We start from the raw sequence: 19,130 nt of genomic DNA, 5'->3' as shown, positions 1-19,130 counted from the left end.
CCGCTTGACCCGTGGCTGCTGCCTCCCCCCCCTTGAAGCTTCCAGGAAAGGGAGGGGCGCATTCTGTGTAGGGGTCATCCAGATGTTTGCAAGGCATCCTCTGGCGTAGAGATGCCCCCCCTGGGCAGGGCACATGGGGTGGCGCTTGTGTCTCAACAGCTGGTGCTGCTGTGATGTGTGTGGGGAAGTGATTTGTGCAGAGCAGGGAGATGAAGGTTGGGGCAAAGGCCAGGCAGGTGGGCTTGATTAGGAGGAGGGGGGGACGTGGCCTGCTTGGAGAAAGGCCAAGCGACTGGGGCTCCTTGGAAGGGAAAGAGGGAAGGGAGAGAAAAGGGGGAGGGAACGGGTCAGTGGGAGTCAGGCAGCCCAGCAGCCGGGGCTAAGAGGGAAGATGCTGAGATGGTCACCTGGAGAGAAGGAAGTCAAGAAGAGGCATCCAGGAAGGACCACCCCCCTCCTTGAAAGAAGGAGAGGCCACCCGGGAAGGGGGCGGGAGGGGGGGCAAAGAGAGGGGGAGGCGGAAGAGTGGCATCAGGGCAATTTCCTTGTGTTGCTTTTGGTACCCCTTCCCTGTGCTCCGTGCCCCTTTCTGACCCCCAAAGGCAGAGGTCTGTGAGCTTTTCCTTCACGCTCTGCCTACTTCAAGGCTTCTGTTATAGTGTTACTTTCCCCCAGCCACCCCACCCCCCAAATGCAAGAAATGGCCCCCTCCAGCCTCACCCCTGGGCCGGCTGCTCCAGCCTCAGCGGGCAGGGAAAGCCCAGGATTTTCCTGCTAACTATTTGACCCAGGGAGGGGATAAATCCAGCAGGATGGGGCATGCGTCCAGCCAAGTCCAGGCATATGCACGCACACACATACACACACACACACACACACACAGCTGGAGGAGGCCTCTTTGCTCGCAGCCAGTTTTGGGATCTCGGGAGCAAATTGGGGTCTCTGGGTACCACCTGGGAGGAGACCGGCGTAAGTTCATCAGCACCTGGCCAGGGGACTGCTGGCTTGGTTAGGCTGACTGAAGGCCCCCCCAGCCCACCCCCCCTCAGGACAGGAACCCCTGCGAGTCCAGTCTCCACCTGAGGCCACCCAATGCTGCTCTGGGCCGTTGTTTCTGCCTTCAAACTGTTATCCTTAGGAAGCTGTCCCTGCCTGGCACCGGGCACCTGTCTTGCTTGCTCCAGGCCCAGCACTTCGGAGGGCAGCAGAGAGGCGGTGGCCTTCTTCCGTGCCCCTCCTGGTGCCCCCTTCCCCTGGCACCTTTCTCGAGGCTAAACATGCTCCACTTCATAGCTCTTGCCGAAGACCGGCCGGCCATGGGTGCCATGTGCTTCGACCTGCCCAGCTTCTCTGTTATGCCTCTCGGGCGCTATGGGGTCAGCCTTGGGGGAGGGGAGCACGTGGCCCATTTCTCCTTACGGCACGTGGCTCACCCTCCTGCTTTGTCCCTTGTGTCCTCGCAACGCTTGGTGGGGCTCCACAGGAAGGCACGGAGTCCCTCGGCTGCCAGAGCCCGGCCTGCGCCCTGCAGCTGGCACAAGGGCAGCTGCTCCTGGCTCAGCACACCGAGGTCCAGGCAGAGCTCAGCCAGTGGCTGGAGGAGGCCCGGCAGGCAGTCGCAGCCTTCTCTCCCGGCAGCATCACCACCCGCTGCGACATCTTCCAGGAGCAACAGGAGATGCTTGAGGTGAGGGCAGGGGCGGGGGTCTTCGGATGGGGTCAAGGGCCCCTGTGTGACCCACACCTGCTCCCGCCTCTGTCCTGCGCAGGGTTTGCGGGAGGCCATTGCTGAGCACAAGCCCCTGGTGGGGAAGCTGCACCGCATCACCAGGTGGCTGTCCGAGCAGTGTCCACAGGAGGCAGCGCCGCTCTGGCAGAGGCTGCAGGCAACCGAGGAGCAGTACAGCAGCCTCCGAGAGCGGGCCCAACAGGCCACAGCTGTGCTGAGGAAGGCCCTCCCACGATACAGCCAAGTAAGCCAGGCTCACCACCCTCCAGTGGCTGTGCTGCAGAGGGGAAGGATGCCCCGCCAGCCCACCTGTGCAAAGTCCCACAGTTGGGGGAGCGATGGGGGCTCCTTCCTTGCTTGAGAAGAGCTGGCTTCTGCCTGCTGCCTTCAGGGTACCCCTCACCTCGTTGTGGCCCCATTCCTTCCCTCCCTGCCTGATGCCAGGCTGAAAAGCCCCTCTGGGCTGACCCTGCCCCTTCTCTGCTCCCGGGCAGCTGTCTGAGTGGCTGGAGCTGGTGGCCAGGAACTTGGAGCGGGTGCGGGACCACACACGGCACCCACCTGAGCTGCGGGGAGACCCCATCTGGCTCCAGGAGCAGCTCTGGGAGAACAGCCTACGACTGGTGGAGTTAGAAAAGCTGGGCGTGGCCCTCAAGACCCTCCGTGGGCAGGGGGCAGAGTTTCAAGCCACCCTGCAGACCACCACACTCCCAGGTACGCTCCTAGCCAGACTTTTTCAGGGGGGGCTCCCACTCCCAGAGGACTCGTGGCTACCCAGCTGGCCAGTCTATGGCCTGAGAGCCCCCAAGAATGCTCTGTGCACAGCCTGGGGGAAGGAAGGGGCTGCATTCCTGGGCCACCATCTCCTTGGAGACCCCACGGTTCACACTTGGTCCTCACAACCCCCCATGCTAGGCCAAGATGGAGCTGGGCCACTGGTGACTCAGAGTTGTGGAAACGCAGCTCTCTGTGGCTGCATGACTTGCATGGTTGGTCCAAGCTGGTTTGAGGAGCCCAGTGGCCGGCTTGGTTGACCTGGTCAGCAGAAGTGGGGTCCCTGCACCCCCTGGCTTCAGCCCTTCTTCCTGCTGCTGCAGCCATGCAGGAGCGCATGCAGGAGCTGCGGAGTCAGTGGCAGCTGCTGTGGCAGCTGGAGGAAGACCGCAAGGCCTCCCTGCAGGAACTCCTGGCCCTGGCCGGGCGGTTTTGGCCTGGCCTGGCTGAGCTGGCCGGGGCTCTCAGCAACAGTCAGCAGATGGTGCTGGACCTGGAAGACTCCGCGGCCTCCGGTCCAAAGGATATCCAGGCCAAGCTGGTGGCCATGCAGGTATGGGCTGGACCAGGAGACCCATCATGGCGTTCCCCCCCCCCGAGGAAGCTGTACCCCCTCCCTCCTTGTAGTGTCCCAAGCAGCTGCTATCCTGGGGAAGCTCCCCGCCCCGCAGGGCAGGAGCAATGCCTGGGGGATGGGCTGGAGGTCCTGCAGCTACCACCCCAAGTCTTCCTCTGAGGAGACACTGCTCTCTTCACAGTGGACGGGTCTCTTCAGGGTTCCTATAGAAGGGGGAGGGTGTCCTGGCCCCTCTTTTCAGTCAATAGGCCATGGAGGTGGAGAAGACCCAGGAGGCCGGGGTTGGTGGACTTGGGGATCCTGGGGGTTCGGTGGGGTGGGACAGCACAACGCCTTTGGGCCGTCTCCATCAGTACAGCCTCACTACTCATCTTGGCCCCACCTGCCGCAGTCTAGGACAACTTGCTACGGCCATCTTCCATTTTTGTCAATGGAAATAATGTCGAAGAAACGGTGGTGGATAACATTTATCGCATCCACCTCTTCATGCAATTGTCCCATGATGAGTTGACCCACAGCGAGCTATTGTGGCATTGGCCATGGCGAGTGGGCCGCGGTGAGATGGCCGTGGTGAGTTGTCCCATTCTGACAGGCCTAGACCTTCCTCCCAGGCCACCCTGTCATTTTGGGTTGCCCCCTTGAACCCTCCTCTGACTTGCGGGGCTCAGGGTCCCTGGAGATGGCTGTTTGGTCGGGTGGAGGACTATGCTGGCGGCGTCCATGGCCTCTCGCCCTGCAGGCCCTGCGCGAGGAGGTGGATGCTCTGCAGAGTGAGCTGGATTCCTTGGGGGCTTGGGGCATGGAGCTGATGTCATTGTGTGGAGACCTGGAGAAGCCCACCGTCACCAAGAGCCTGGATGACGTGAGCACCAACTGGGCTGGCAAGCGGTGGAGTGGAGGGAGACAGCAGCATGGTGCCCACAGAGTCCTCCAGGACATCTGCCCTTTTCCCCTCTCCTGGTGCTGGAGCAACCAGGGTGCAAAGATTGGGGGCCCCTGGACTGGATACCTTTGGGATGTGATGGATCTGCACTTGTAGGGAGTGCAGTCCGCAGGTACCCTTGGGGAGCAGACTGCATGGACGGCCCGTTGACTCAGTGGCCCCTACTGCCCTGGCTGCCCCGTCCCCTTAGTTCAGCTTCACAAGGTAAAGCTGCCCAATGTGGCTCCTGCTGACCATGCCTGGAGTCCCAGAAGCCTCACTGTGCCGACCCCAGGAGCTCCCGCTGACCCCTCTGTCTACCCCCCAGCTCTACTCATCTTGGAACAGCCTGAAGAGGATGTGGAGGGAGCGGCAGAAGCACCTGGAGGACCAGCTGCAGGCATCGGTCACCGACCAAGTGACGATGGAGGTGAGGAGAGCTTCCTGCCTGGGGACAAGAAGACATGGACGGAAGCTGCCGGCCAGGAAGGAGTGCACCCTGGGCATGTGGGGAGGGGCTTCAGCTGTCTCCTGCTATGGGCAGGGGGATCAGGTGACCAACTAGCAAGCTTGCCAGGGACCCCCCGGAAGAGGCGGGGCAGAGACAGAAGTCCGGAGTCCTTCAGGTGCCCCATTCAGGTTGCTTTTCCTGCCAGAGCAGCCCCTGTCAGCCCCACTTTCCCAGCTGATGGACTGTGCTGCGTTTTGGTTGTCCCCGGAGCATCTGCCAGACCTCCTGGGCCCCTCGGCCCCTTCTGGACCTTTCAGACCTAAGGCCGTAGCCCCAGGACTCCCTAGCCAACCCTAGGAAGCCTCCCCTGACTCGGCCCTCCCTCGTACACACCCCTCCCGCTTCCCTGCTGGTTTCCTCTCCTTTCTCTCCAGAGGCTCCTGGCCTGGCTGGCAGAGGCTGAGCAGCGGGTGGTCCAGGAGTTCCCGGGTGGGGGGGACCCGATGCAGGTGGAGCAGGAGCTCTCAGAGCTGAAGGTGAGGACTGGCTTGGCTTCCTAGAGAGGGAGGGAGGGGAGGGGGGTGCCTGTCCCCATGGTCCCAAACTGGCTCCGCTCTTAGTCAGTGGCAGAGTGCTTGTGGAGCGCGGAGCAGCGGCAGAGCAGTCCTTCTCCAGACAGGTTTGTTCCAGCCTCCACAGCAGGATCAGCCCCCTGGCTCTGTGCGGCTGCCACTCTAGCGTAGTCCTAAGGAAGCCAGGGGAGGGGCTGTGCCAGGCAGCATCTCCTCATTGCCTCCCAAATCCCCTGGGCAGGCCTTCAAGCGAGAGCTGTACCGGCACCAAGTGGAGGCTGAGAGACTTTGGCATCAGAGCAGCTGCCGGGAGGCTGCCCAGGAGGATCCCCCCCTTGCTTTTGGGGGCTCCCGGGACCGTTGGATCCAGCTGGAGGAAGAGCTGCTGACCCGGCAGGTGGGGGCACTTGGGCCTGGGTGGGTGGGAGCGGAAGGGTCTCAAGGGGGGCTTGCCACTTGCCTTCCCCACCTCGCTGCCTGGCTCGAGAGCCCCCACAGCCTCTGGGCCTCTCTTGCAGCACCGTCTGGAGGCCGCCCTCCTGCGCCTGGGTCAGTTCCAGAGCCAATTGGACTGGCTGATGGAGTGGCTGCTAAACACCGCGGAGCAGCTCCGGAACCCCCTCCCCCTCACGCTGGACCTGCAGAACTGCGAGATCGAGGTGGCCAAGCACCAGGTGGTCCAGTGCCCCCGTTTCCAGGCAGGGGATTGCTCTCTGGTGGGCAGTTGGTGAGGCTGACACCGGCTCTCGGCAGGTGCTACAGAAGGACGTCCTGTCTAACACAATGACGGTGCAGGCGGTGCAGGAGGCCGGCTGGCGCCTGCAGCAGCTGCCTAGTGATGGCAGCGGGGCCTGTGCAGAGGGCCTGCAGGGCAAGCTCCAGCAGCTGAGCCATCAGTGGAGCCAGGTCTTGGCCGAGATGGAGCACCGCCAGCTGGCCTTGGACCACAACCTGAGCCAGGTGAAGCCGGGCGGGGGACCTCCTGGCCAAGTGTTTCCAGGACTGGAAGACCAACAGCCAGAGGCGCCTCTGGGGCTGGAGACAGCTTGATGGCCTTTGCTCAAGGCCTGGGGGGGGGTCTTCTGAAGTCAGGGAGCAGCTTTTGTTCCTCACGCCCTGGTCACTTTACCCACTCTCTGCCTGGTGCTCCCGAAGGTGCGGGAGGTTTCTCTGGAGGCGGCTGGGCTGATGCAGTGGTTGGACCGTGTGGAGTTGCAGCTCTTCTCTTCCAAGACCATCTGGGGCCCCCCCGAAGCCACCAAGGACAAGCTGGCCGCACTCTTGGTGAGTTCCTTCCCAGGTGCCTGCTGCATGCCAGGGACACGGCCGCCTTCTTGGATGGCTGATTCTGGCTAGGGATGAAAGGTGGCCCAGGTGCTGCTTGATGGCCCACTTTCAGCCCTCTTGGAGCCCTTCGGTTGAGAAGCTTCTTGCCTCCCTTTGTTGTGGCAGTTGAGGAGGTTGGACTTTAGGAGGCTCTGAAGCCCAGAAGCTTCCCCTGATGGTCCACCTGAAGATGTTGGGTCATTGGGACCATTTCCCGAAGACTTTGGGAGATCTCCCATGCCCTTTGTCTGTCATTGTGCTGAGTGGGCATGGGGAACCCGCAGATGGTCCAGGCCAAAGGTCCCTCCTTTGGCCGCTGGAACTTCCTGGGCCTTGCCAGCTGGGTCAGGAAAGGGCCAGTTTGGGCAAAGCTCTACTAGGGTCGCTTTCCACAGCACAGCAGCAGGGAAGGCGTGGGCAGGGCACCATGGAAATCCTCTCCTGCCCTGCTTCAGGTGAGGGAACAACAGCGAAACAATCCAACCGCATTGACAGAAGCACCCAAATCAAGGACAGAAGCCGTCCGGGGCCTCTTCATCACCCAAATGGGTTGGAAAGCACAGTGTTAGCGCCTGGGGGCTCCTGGTGTCTCAAGGCTGTTCCTCAGTGTGGGGCTGCCCCTTTCCCCACTTTTCCTTCGTGGGGTGGGACCCTCAAGAGCCCCTGAATTCTCAGGTGCTGGTGCAGGATCATGGCTGCCTGGCTTTAGGCCTGGGGAAGGAGGCTTCTCTCTTGGCTTCAGGGCCTTCCGAATAAGCAAAGCTGTAGTGTTACTGGACCATCTCGGTGCGTGGACCTTTTGCTAGCTGTGGAAGGCCGCGTGATTTGCAGGGCCTGATTTCCTGCCAGTTCCCAAGTGCTCCCCTTCCACCTGGGCTGCCTTTGGGTTCGGCCTCCTCCTCCAGGCAATGATGGAGGTTGTGGCTGGGGAGCCTCACCTGGCTGGATCTTGTGGTTGGGCAGGAACTCTGCGAAGAGATGAAGTCCAAGCAGCAAACATACCAGCAAGTCCAGGAGAAGCTCCAGCATCTGTTGGCCACCTGCCACTCAAACGGGGCTTCTACAGCCGAGCACAGCCTGAAGGTGTTGGAGCAGAAGTGGGGTACCCTCACTAGCCGCCTGCAAGAGCAGAAGGTGGGTGGGCAGGAGGGGGGCTGCAGAGGCCGGGGGTCTTGTCCTGCACGGGGTCTGCCCACGGTGCTCCGTCCTTCTCCCAGGAGCAGCTCCTCCAAAGCCCGAATACGGCCACCGAGTTCCACGCCACCCTCCAGGAGCTCCTGAAGTGGGTCAGGCAGACGGAGGAGGTCTTGGCAGCCCTGCCTCCTCCCAGCTACATCCTGGACACGGTCAGCAAACAGAGACGGCAGCAGCAGGTCAGCCACAGCCGGCTGGAAAAGGAGGGGGACTCCCCTGGGTAGCATGGGTGCCCTTGGTGTCATTTGGGAAGAGAAGTCTGCCCCCCGCTCCCTGGGCACTGGCCCACTTGGCCCAGTGCGGACTGGGCGTGTTGCAACTTGTGGCTGAGCCCTCTTATGTGGGGCACTGCCAAGCTTGCTCTCAAGTGTCCCTCTCCAGGAGAGGCTGGGTGGCGTGGACACTGGGGAGGAGGGCTGGTCTGTGGAGGGAATCTCCTGGGCTCCCCTGTCTGGTGTGTCCCTGCAGGCCTTGGTGCAGCAGACGGTAGCCCAGAGCAAGAAGCTGGCAGGGATGCAGGCGGGGGCTGCCTGCCTGACCCAGGACAACGGGGGTCCTCCCAGCCTGGTGGGCAGTGCCAAGGAGCGGCTGGCCAGTGTCCTGCAGCAAGTGAGCAAGAGGGGGGAGGTGCTGGAAGAGGCCCACCAGCAGGCCAAGCAGGTATCTCACACAGAGCCCCCCCCAAAGGGCAGCGGATAGGGGGCGGGGGGGCAGGCGTGCCCAGGGAGGTTTAGTGCAGTGCTTCTTTGGCCTTCCAGTTCAGAGAGTCCTGGCAGCTGCTGCTCAAGTGGTTGGATGGGGCTGAGGCAGCCCGTCCAGCCCCTGCAGATGCCCCCCCAGTGAAGCAAGAGGACCTCAAGGCCCTTCTGAGACAACACGAGGTGAGGCGGGGGCCCCCACTGGCTCATGCCCACCGTCTGCGGAAGCCTCTCCCTTCTCCTGCACCATCCTGATCCAGGGGGGTTTCTCTGTCCCATGATGTCAGCAGCTGAATTTGGGGGACCCCATTGGAACGCCCCATCAAGGAAACAGCTCCCCCTCCCGGGGCAGACGGGGGGGGGGAGGCAGATGCCTCGACCACCCGGGCTGCCCTCCAGGCAAAGACTTTTCTCCAAATGTTCCCGCAGGAGTTGCAAAGGCGCCTGCGGGTCAAGCGCCGGGTCTTCGAGGCCACCCTGCAGCGGGGGAGTCTCTTACGGGCCAGGGCCCTGCTCCCTGCTGATGGCCAGGAGCTGGACGCGATGGAGAGGGAGCTGAAGGAGCACTGGGGGGCTCTGTGGAGCTGGGCAGCCGAGAGGTAGGGGACAGAGGGCTGGGGGGGGGGCTGTTCACCAGTCCTCTGCACGCTTTTGGCCACGCCGAGTTTCCACAGACTGGCCAAACCGTTCTTGTCCTCCAGAAAAGCCAGATCTGGCCTTGCTGGGGCAACTTGTTCTACAAAGTCACTGGTCCTGGGGTGGGGTGGGGGGGTGTCCTTCAAGGAGGTGCTCACTTCTTTGTAGCTCATTGCAGTGCTATCAAGAGTAGAATAGAATAGAGCTGGAAGGGACCTTGGAGGTCTTCTAGTCCAGCCCCCCGCTCAAGCAGAACCTATACCCTCTCAGACACGTGACTGTCCAGAGGAGAACGCTTTGTGCGACTGGGAGGTGTGTCCGCCATTGGCCCGGTCTCTTGGGGGGGGCAGGGAAGAGGGTTCAAGCAAGAGGGTTGGCTGAGGATCTGGTGTGGGCCTGGATTCCTGCGGAGCAGTGCTGGGATACTGACCTGCTCTCTGGGGCCGGTGAGGCCAGCCCCAGTGCCTCCCACCCTCACCAAAACTTGCAGACAAGGTCCAGGTTAGAGCAATTAAACTGGTCACTCACGGGACAGTCTGGGGCTCAAGTGCCTTTGGCCCCACCTCCAGGCCCCTGGGATTAGAGCCCTTTGTAACAGTTGCTCAGAGAGGCCTAAACTCCCCCCCCCCCGTATTCGGCTGCTGCTGAATGGGGCGCAGGACAGCAGGAGCTCGCCCAGAGTGGGGGCTGCCGATGGCTCCAAGGAGGTTCTGCTTGGGGCAGGCCTGGCCCTTCACCCCAGAGAAGGGGGCACAGAGGCCTTGTGGACCCCTCACTGCTCAAACCCTTTGCAGGCAGCAGAAGCTGGAGGAGCAGCTGCTGTTGTCCGGCTGCTTCAGCGATGACCTTCAGAGCCTCCTGGACTGGTTATGTCGGGTTGAGCCCCAGCTGGCTGAGGAGACCCCCGTGGCTGGGGACAGAGACCTGGTGGGCATGCTGATGGAGCAGCACAAGGTGGGTGAGAGCGCCACTGCCCGATGTGGGCAGGGTGAGGAGGGGCCATTTGCAACACGACTGCTGAGAGGATGGCTAGAGGGCCCGGGGCAAGGCGGCCTTGGTGTGCCCACAGAAGCCCCGGTGCTCCCAGCCTGGCGGAGGGAGAGGGGCTGAATGGCTGTGCTTCCTGGATGCCTAGCAGTGAGGCCTCCTCTCTTGGGCCCAGCAGGCCTTCCAGACGGAGCTGAGCCGACGGGCGGTGGCTGTCGGGACGCTGAGGTGCTCTGCAGAGCGTGAGCTGGTGCAAGGTGGGAGCACCATGGATGCCCGCTGGCTGCAGATCCAGATGGAGGAGCTGGAAGATCGCTGGGAACTCATCGGCCGGCTCTCCGTCTCGCAGCAGAACCGGCTGGAGGTCACCCTGAGGCAGGCATGTGGACAAGCCACAGGGCAGTGGCGGGAGAAGGACGGTTGTGTGGAAGGCAGAAGCTGCTGTACAGGACCTGGGGTGGGACACGGGACAGGCAGGAGGCTCTTCCGTTTCCCCAGCCGCCGCCACCAGAAGCCCCCTTCTTGAAGCCAGGCAGATTCCAGAGGACCCACATTCTGCATCCCAGAACGGCAGGGAGACCCCGAGTGGTGCAGACATCATTCTCTCCTACAGGCAGAGGAGTTCCACCGCCGGCTGTGTGCCTTCCTGAGCCACCTATCTCAGCTGGAGAAGTCGGCCATGGACGGGACCCCTCTAGAGGAGGAGGAGGAGGAGGAGGAGGCCATGGCTGAGGCCCAGAGCCAGCTCAAGGTCGGGGGGGGGGGCGGTGAGAGCCCACTGCTCTTCTCTTGAAGGGTCTAATGCCAGAGCCTTCAGCCTTCACCCTCCCCTCTGGCGTGGGGAGGCTGGCCCCACAGGGAGGTGCTGATGGCTTTGCCCTCTGCTGGCAGGAGCTGCGGCAGAGCGTGCAGTGCCAGCAGCTGGAGCTGGACTGCATCACCTCTCTGGGCGAGGAGATCCTGAGCGCCTGCCACCCTGATGCTGTGGGCACCCTCCAGTCCTGGCTCGGCCTTGCCGAGAGCCGCTTCCAGCAGGTGAGCAGAACGGGAGGGGGGGGGGCTCGTGGGCGCTCTGGGCCTGGTATGTGTGGCCTCCAGGGGGGCCATTCAGTCAATGGGGTGGGGGAGCAGGTCTTTCTTCCCTCACCATACGCGCTTCTCTCCTCCCCCACATGGTTCTCCTCCCATCTCTTCCTCCTCCTCCCATCTCCTCTTCCTCTTCCTCCTCCTCCTCCCATTTCCTCCCTCCCTCCTCCTCCTCCTCCCACAGCTCTGCAACCAGGTCCAGCAGCAGGAGCAGCGGCTGCAGGCCCAGGCGGCCTCCCTTGCTGCGGGCCAGGAGACAGTGGAGCGACTCAGAGACTGGATCACAGCCACCGAAGAGACCTTGAGCCTGCGGGACCAGGAGCCCCTCCCTGAGGATGCCGGGCAGCTGGAGGAGCTCAGGTGTCAGCACACGGTAAGGTAACTTCGCTGCCCCCTTTCCCTTCCTGTCAGGCCCAGCCGGTCGCTCCTAGCTACCAGTGGGGGCTAGAGGGGGCTCTGCCCCCTGCCTCACCAGCGTCCTGGTAGAGGAAGCCTTTTGCCGTGGGTCGGCTGAGGCATCAGTGACCTCCATCCACCCCCCGGCCCTTTGATCCTCTTCAGAGGCCGCCCCCTTTGCCCCTTGGCAGGGCTGCCAGGGAGGCTCTTTGGCTGGGCAGTGCCCTCTGCCCTGCAGTCGAGGGAGCCTCTGGCAACCAGGTTGCTGCAGCCCTGGAGATCCTCCCTTTCCCAACGGGATGACGCTTTCAGCCAACACAGAAGCCCCTGCGAGTGTGTGTACCAGTGCATGCAGACGCACGTGTGGGTGGTTGTGTTACCGAGGCCCTGGGTGGGGTGGCTTTGAGAGGGGGGGAGGGGTCTTGGCCCTGCAGCCATGGCACCCGGTTGCCGAGCTCCGGATGGCTGATGGGGACCCCCTCGCCTCCCCGCAGGTCTTCATGCAGGAGCTGGACCACAAGCAGCCGGAGGTGGAGGCGGCCGCCAAGCGTGGGAGGCAGAAAAGGACTGCGCGGCCGGGGGTGGAGGCTCCTTCCTGCAAGGGGCCTTCCGGTTGGTGCCTCCAGTTCCTGGTTTATTCGCAGCTCTTGCCCTGGGCCAGAGGTGGAGCCCCCGGGGGGCAACGGGCAACATCACCCTGCGGGGGGACACCCAACCGTCCCCTAAGCAATTCTGCCCGTCCCGCCTTGAGGCTCCCGGAGGAAAAACTGTTCCTGGGCACACCCGGGAAATCCAGCAATCAGGCGGTCACGCTTAGTGTCGACACCAAATTATCTGAGCAATTAAGCCACCAAAACGCTCCAAAGACCTGCTCAGTCTAGGAAAGTAAAGATTTTAGAAATTTCACCCAATGTTAGACTTAAAGATAAAACTAATGCAACTTAAAAAAAGAATAAAAAGAAAATGCAGAAAAGAAACAGAAAAAATAGAATAATAATAACAACAAACAACAACAACAAAACAACAACAACAACAACAACAACAACAACAATAATAATAATAATAATAATAATAATAATAATAATAATAATAATAATAATAATAATAATAATAATAATAAAGTTGGAAGGGACCTTGGAGGTCATCAAGTCCAACCCCCTGCATACAAGAAAAAGAAATACAAGAAAAAGAAAAAAACACATAAAGTAATGGCCACCACAAGTATAAACAATTTTAGTAACTTATCACCTTCTCTTACGGTCTCTTCTTCCCATATTCCATCTCTTCTCTATAAAGAAAGCCTGATCATTTCAATCCTGATCAGCAAAAGTCCATTAAAGATGATCAGAGATAATAGCATATCTATTTAAATCTTGATTAAATAGGCCTTGCATTCCTTTATTTTTAGCAATATTGATCGCTAATCTCTTCAAATGATGTCCTAGAATTTAACTTTTTTTCCCATTTTTTTATTATTCTCACAAATCCTTCCAATACCTTAACAAGCCTCTTTTGTAAATCCAACGTAGGAACATTATCCAGGCCATTCTTTTGCTATTTGTATATCCCTTTTAATTATTAAGAGAGCGGCATCAGCCAGTTTCATTTGTATATCCTGCATAGCATCTTTTCCTATGTCCTTCTTTTGGCCTGTCGTTTTTAAATCCACTTTCAGATCTGCCTCAGTCTTGTCCAGTAAAATTTGATCGCCTCACATAACATCTTTTGAACACAGATTATCTATGACAATGGACACTTTTAAAATTAATTTCTGGGTCCATTGTTCACAAGTATCCTTCAATACGTATAATGTTAAAGTAGTTTGCTCCATTTTGCGTAAATCAGCTTTAAAAGTTCTCCTTTAATTGTAATCTTAAGTTCCTTCTGGTTCTCTCTACGGTCCAATCTTTAAAGTCCCATTCTACCATCATAGGATTTTTTGAAGAATTCAAAACAACAGTCTTTTCCCCACAGGAAGGATTCTTATAATTAATTTCAAAATCTTATTTCAAATCCAGGTGGATCCTTAGTCCATTTGGAAGTTTCCAAAAATCAGTGCTCTAGTCACCCTAATTTAAAAACTCTTTGGCCAAGGATCGAAGAAAACTCACCCGGTGTTTTCAGACTTGAGGCTCCAAAGAGCCAAACAGCAGTTACCAAGCGATTTCCAAAATGATTAGAAAAGGAGTAGAGGGACCCGGTGTCCATAGAGGCACCAACGGAGTCTCCCGGGCATTTCCCTCTGAACCTGCCAGAGAGCACTCTCTTGTGGTCTCCTCATGAGGAGCAGCTGTCCGGAGCACTTGTGGGTGATCTCAAGTTCTCTCCTTATACGGAGAGGAATTAGGCAGAGCAAAGTTACTCACCGGTTCTTCTTTCCACTGTGGCCACTGGCTCTGCGTTTCTCGCTGTCCATCTGGAACCAAAGAAGACCAAGGTGGCGTTTTCTTGAGCCTCTTTCTCAGCCTTCCTTCCATCTCTGGCCTGTGTCCAACCCGCCCCCTCACTCACTCATTCATCTGCCCCACAGTCGACTTACAGGGGGGCAGAAGAGGGCAGGTTGGAAAGGGCCCCGTGCTGAGAAGCAGCTCACAGCTCCTTTTATATTTGCCTCCTGCCTAGTTGGGGCCCTGGGGGGGGACGCTCAGGGCTCTCACAAGTGCCCCCCAGCACACTCTCAAGTGGCAGACAGCTGTTTAATAGTGCCAGGTTTCAGCTGGGACCCTCTCTCCCCCACTGCAGGATGGCATGGGGCCAGAAAAGCTTTGCCCCTGGAAGACCTGGAGCCCCAGAGCCCACTCCTAACCCAACTGGTGCTCCGCTGGCAGCGCCTCTGGCTGGCAGCTCAGGACCGGCAGCATCGGCTCCAGAATTCCCAGCAGCGCCTTCAGGAGGTGAGGATGGGCAGGTTCGGGGTGAAGAGCCACTCCAGAGTGGCAGAGCAAATGCAGGGAGGGACCCAAGTCAGGCGCTCTCCCCGGGTGCCCTGGCAGCCCGGAGAACGACGGCTCCGGCCTCCCAGACATTGGGGTGGGAGACCTGGGCTGCCTTTGGCTGCCTCCAATGGGAATGGGCAGCTGGATGGGGAACTAAGGCGCCAATCCCCTCCTGGGCCAGCTCTCCCCACTCTCTGCCAGCCATGGGGATGAGGAGAAAGGGAGGGCATGGGCCTCTCGCCCTGCTTGTGTGCTTTCCTCGGGTGCCCTGAATGAAGCGGGGCCCTTGTGCCTGCCACCCGAGACACGGTGCGTGGCTGTTTCTCTCTGTCTCTCGCACAGCTGGAAGAAATGGCCAACTTCAATTTTGCTGTCTGGCGCAAGCGGTACCTGCAGTGGATCAGCCACAGGAAGTCCCGGGTCCTGGACGTCTTTCGCAGCATTGACCGAGACCAAGATGGGCGCATCACCCAGCAGGAGTTTGTCGGGCATGTCCTGGCCTCCAGTGAGTGCTGGTCCCAGGCTGCCTTCCCCTGGGTGTCCTCCACGGGGACGGGCCAAAAGGTCCAGGTTTCCTGCCCAAGCCCCTTGCAAGGGCTGCCCCCTCTGCCCTGCGGTGCGTTTGCTTCCCCTCGTGGCTCTTGTGGACGTGGCTGGGCCTGAGGGGATTGGGGGGGGGCTGCGGCCGGCCTCCTCCACTCTTTTCCTTCCTGTCCAGAATTCCCCACTAGCCTGCTGGAGATGAAAGCAGTGGCCAAAGTCTTTGACGTGAATAGGGATGGTTTCATTGATTATTGTGCATTTATCAGCGCTCTGCATCCCAGCCGGGAAATCCTGCACAGAGCAGCCAACGTGGACCACATCCAAGAGGAGGTAGGGCAGCCAGAGTGTCCCCCCCTCACTTGTGCAGTTTGACATCAGAGTGGCAGCTTCAGAGTCTCCCCTCAGTTCTGTTGCAAGGAGGCGTTTAGGTGCTTCCTTTGAAAGTGGAACGTTAGCAGAAAGGAAGTCCTATGGCTGCTGCCGCCGGGACCCTCCACGGGGGAACTGGGGCTCTTCAGCCCAACTGAGGAGGGAGGGCCAGGCTCTGCCCCACAGGCCTCAGCAGACACTGAGGGAGCCTCGGGCCAACCCCCCCCTCTCTGCCACCCCCTTTGGAGAGGCAGCTGAGCACCAGGGAGCAGCACTGGGCAGAGAAGAGGAAGGGAAGAGGTGATGCCCGGGAATGTGAGCCAATGGCGGGAGGGTGCGGGGAGTTCCCAGGCAAAAAGGGCACCTGGGATTTCCATCAGTCACGTGACACAGCCACAAAGCAAGAACTCATGCTTAAGAAAGGACACTTCTGGTGGCCACTGTCAATGAATCCTCTGGTGTTGTCAAGTACAATTTCATGTGGCCGCCACTTGCTACTTCCTGCCGGCTTCGCTGTTGAATTTTCTCATTGGAAGCCGGCAGTTCAGGTCGGAAAAGACGATCAAGTGACCACAGGATGCTGCACTGGGAGGATTTTGAGGACCGGTCATGAGCAACACCCGCTCAGCCCTAGCTACGTTCCAGCGGTTGCTGATTGAGAGCAAGCAGTTGTGGCAGTTGAATTTTCCCTGAGTGGAAATTGAGGCTGGCAAGTGGGGGGTTAAGTCTACAGTAGGTCCCTACAAATGCAGGCATATGTAGGAGAAATTGGGGTCTCTCCCTTTCCCCCCCCCCCCACTGCCTCTCTTTTGTGACGCAGGTGAACCGACAAGTGGCTGAGTGCAACTGTGCAAAGCGTTTCGAAGTGGAGCAAATCAGTGCCACCCGTTACAGAGTAAGCCTGTTCCCCCCCCCCGATTTCTCAGCCTGTGTCCCCCTGCACCCCGAGTCTCTTGGTCCTCCCTGCTAAACCGAGGACCCACGTCAGCTTCCAGAGTCAGGGTGTCTAAGCTGGGCACGGTGCAGAAGAGGTCCTGGCCCACTGACTCTCTGCCCGGGCCTCTTCTGGCGCTCATTTCTCACGCCAGCCCTGCCCTCCGCATCCACGAATGGGGCAGCCACGCTGCAGGGCTGTGTGCCTCTGCCCTGAGGATGGTGGGACTGAGAGGGAGGCTTCTCCACACACGGGGACCCCAGAAATGGCCTCCGCCAAACACCCCCTTCCTGCTGCTTGTCCAGTTTGGGGAGTGCCAGCAGCTGCGCATGGTTCGAATCCTGAGAAGTACCCTGATGGTGCGAGTCGGAGGAGGCTGGACGGCTCTGGACGAGTTCCTGGTGAAGAACGACCCCTGCAGAGGTGAGAGGCTGGGCGGGTGCCAGGACCCCGCCAAGCAGGATGGGTGTCCGGCTGCCTCCCCCTCCCCTCCCCCAGCCTCCCCATCTGGCTGGACCCGGCATCTCATAGGCTCTCTCTCGCGCAGTCAAGGGAAGGACCAACCTGAAGATCAATGAAAGATACCTCTCCCCGGGACTCCTAGGGCGGAAGGGGGCAGGCAGCCAATCTGCCCCCGCCTCCAAGATGCTCTCCCCCTGCTGCTCCACCTCCAGCCTCAGCCAGTACAGCAGCGCCTCTGCGCCCAGCAGCCCCGTCCCGAGGAAGGTGAGCTGGTTGGGGGAGAGCAGAGTCCTGGCCAGGGGTGCCTCCCGCTGCCCCCCCCCAGGCGGCTCTGGCAGTCCTGCAGCCCGGCCTCTCCTCTCTCTCCTTCCAGGCTTTGCTGCGCTGGACACACTCGGGGGATCATCGGGGCTTCCACTCCTGCAGTCCTGCTGGGGGGGCTGGGTTGGCCTTTGCCCCTGGAGCACCTGGGCCGGACGCTGAGCCCCCAGGTGAGTGTGGGGCTGAACTCTTGCATCCCGGCTGAGAGGCAGGCCAGCCCTTGCACCCGAGCGTGGCCTGGGGATTGCTGCGACCATCCCGGGCACTCGGGTTTGGCAGCCTCGCTTGGGAGGGCTGCTCGGCCACGGTTGCCCCCGCGAAGGGCTGGGCCTGTTTGTGGGATGTTCTCTCTGCTTCCGCTCAGGTCACCCCACGAGAGCAGCTGCCCGGAGTGACGTCCCTGCACCCTGACGGCTGTAGCACCGCCCTCCTGTCTGGGCCCCGGGAGCAGCAGGGGAGAGATCTGGGCAGCCGCCCACTGGCACCCCAGTCCCTGGGAGGCTGGGCAGGCCGCCCCACCTTTCCCCACAAGCATCCCTCTCCCGGCTCCGCACAGCTGTCCTCCACAGCCCTCCCTGGCGATGCAGCCGAGGCTCTTTTGGAGCAAGACCACCCTTGGGGGGGCAATTTTTGGTGCTCTCACCAGCCAGCTGCCCAGCTAGCCGAGGCCTCAGGTGTAGCCTCAGTGGGCCTGGGACAGATTTTGGAACAAATGGCATCTTGCCCTGACTGAGCACCGTCCCACTGCAGGCAGGCAGCAGCCCGGCTGAATCCTGGGGCCAGACGCAGCACCAGGAGCAATAAAGACGAGGCTTCCTACAATCCCCACCGCCTCTGTGTGCACTGGGGGGGGGGGCTGGGATCCAGGGGCGCATTAACTGGCCTGCCAGAGGCAGCCAGCGGGCCACGTTCCCGGCTGCCCTCCTGCATAGGGGTGCTCAGGTGGGCTGCCTGGGGAAGGGCCACGGGGTCAGGAGGGACCGGCTGCCTTCCCTCCGGCCTCATGGAGCAGCCGGGGAAAGAGCCGGGGTTGGCAGGAGCTGCCGTGGCCTGGGCTGGTGGGTGACCTCTTGGCAGGTGTCCAGTGTTTCCAAGCACAGCCAGCCCCTCCACATCCCCCCCCCAAATGAATTCCTCCAGGCGATGGGGGGAGGGGAGGGGTGTGCAGCAAATGTGCTTTAAGCCACTGGAAGCTGAAACCCAGGCAGGGAAACGCTGTGGGGGGAGAGTGGAGGGAGATCCTGGCGGAGAGTCTGGATCTTCCAGCTTCGCTTCTGCCCTGGGGGAAAGGATGGGACCAGCTCTCAGCCCCGACTTTCTCAGGAAGCCCAAGGAGGGGGGGGGTTAAGACCGCAGGAGAGGCCCTCCCTTAAGCATCCAATGAAGGCCTCGCTCCCAAGGGAGATGGCTGAGACCGACGGGGGGGGGGGAGGATGACCCCTTCTAAAGAGGGAGTCAAACCGGACCACAGTCGCCTCCGGGCAGAGGAGTGGGGGTGATCCAGGCCAGTGTTGCTGGGCTTTGGAGCCCTGGAGGGAGAAGCCCTTTCAGCCCCTTCATAAGTGGTCTGGACTGGGGGGGTGGCAGCAAAGAGCTGGCTAAGCCTGCAGACCCCCTCGGCCATTGAGGGCCCTGGAAACGTAGGAGTGAGCCAAGAGGCTCGGACCGCAGGTGAAACCCAAAATGCTGGGGAGGAGGGCCAGGAGCCAGTGAAGCCCCCCTCCCCCAGTCAGAATGGTCAGTCTAGGCAGGTAAATGCCCGCTTGGCCTGGAGAGAGTGGACAACAGTAGCCCCATGGCAATGGGCAGGGCAGACAAAAGCGCCTCATTAACCCCTTTGAGGTGGACACTGCCTTGTCACCTGGGAGAGCCTGGTGTCCGGAGCCCTGATGGCTCTCTTGATTGAGCTCCTCGGAGTTCACTTCGATTTGTCTCTGTCCTTTTTCAGCTGTGGTCCCAGAACCTAAAAAAAAAAGGGGGGGGAGTCTGATCAGGCGGACTAAAGGGGGGCAGTTACTACCTGTGATTGACAGTCTATGCTGCAGGAAACAAGAGTCCAGGATTGCCTTTGCCTGTTTAACAGCTGCATCACACGGCTGGCTCAACTGCCAGCTAGTTTGTGATGGAGGGTGCTCAGCTCCCTCCGCCGGACCTGCCGGCAAGCCGGTCATTTAGCCCTGTTGGCAAGGCAGAGGTGGGTCAGAGAGGTACGTTAAA

At 60.3% G+C, this 19,130-nt stretch overlaps 1 protein-coding gene across 1 annotated transcript in view; it reads left to right on the top strand.

Moving 5' to 3' along the window:
* Positions 1-5,808: 5,808 nt before the first annotated feature.
* EPPK1 (epiplakin 1) overlaps positions 5,809-19,130 on the top strand; it is a 65,121-nt gene continuing 51,799 nt past the window's right edge. Inside the window, exons 1-19 of the mRNA XM_029284377.1 lie at positions 5,809-5,985; positions 6,181-6,309; positions 7,315-7,485; positions 7,569-7,724; positions 8,014-8,205; positions 8,304-8,426; positions 8,673-8,842; positions 9,674-9,833; positions 10,045-10,245; positions 10,480-10,617; positions 10,758-10,901; positions 11,137-11,325; positions 11,843-12,011; positions 14,091-14,242; positions 14,627-14,789; positions 15,003-15,157; positions 16,017-16,091; positions 16,436-16,553; positions 16,678-16,856. Of these exons, the coding sequence (XP_029140210.1) occupies positions 5,809-5,985; positions 6,181-6,309; positions 7,315-7,485; positions 7,569-7,724; positions 8,014-8,205; positions 8,304-8,426; positions 8,673-8,842; positions 9,674-9,833; positions 10,045-10,245; positions 10,480-10,617; positions 10,758-10,901; positions 11,137-11,325; positions 11,843-12,011; positions 14,091-14,242; positions 14,627-14,789; positions 15,003-15,157; positions 16,017-16,091; positions 16,436-16,553; positions 16,678-16,856 (2,961 nt within the window). The remainder of the gene's footprint in view (positions 5,986-6,180; positions 6,310-7,314; positions 7,486-7,568; positions 7,725-8,013; positions 8,206-8,303; positions 8,427-8,672; positions 8,843-9,673; positions 9,834-10,044; positions 10,246-10,479; positions 10,618-10,757; positions 10,902-11,136; positions 11,326-11,842; positions 12,012-14,090; positions 14,243-14,626; positions 14,790-15,002; positions 15,158-16,016; positions 16,092-16,435; positions 16,554-16,677; positions 16,857-19,130) is intronic.

The sequence above is a fragment of the Protobothrops mucrosquamatus genome, unplaced genomic scaffold, assembly GCF_001527695.2.
Source record: "Protobothrops mucrosquamatus isolate PMUCROS unplaced genomic scaffold, P.Mucros_1.0 scaffold553, whole genome shotgun sequence".
In the NCBI taxonomy this organism is placed as follows: domain Eukaryota; kingdom Metazoa; phylum Chordata; class Lepidosauria; order Squamata; family Viperidae; genus Protobothrops; species Protobothrops mucrosquamatus.
This window is presented reverse-complemented; position numbering and strand designations above follow the sequence as displayed.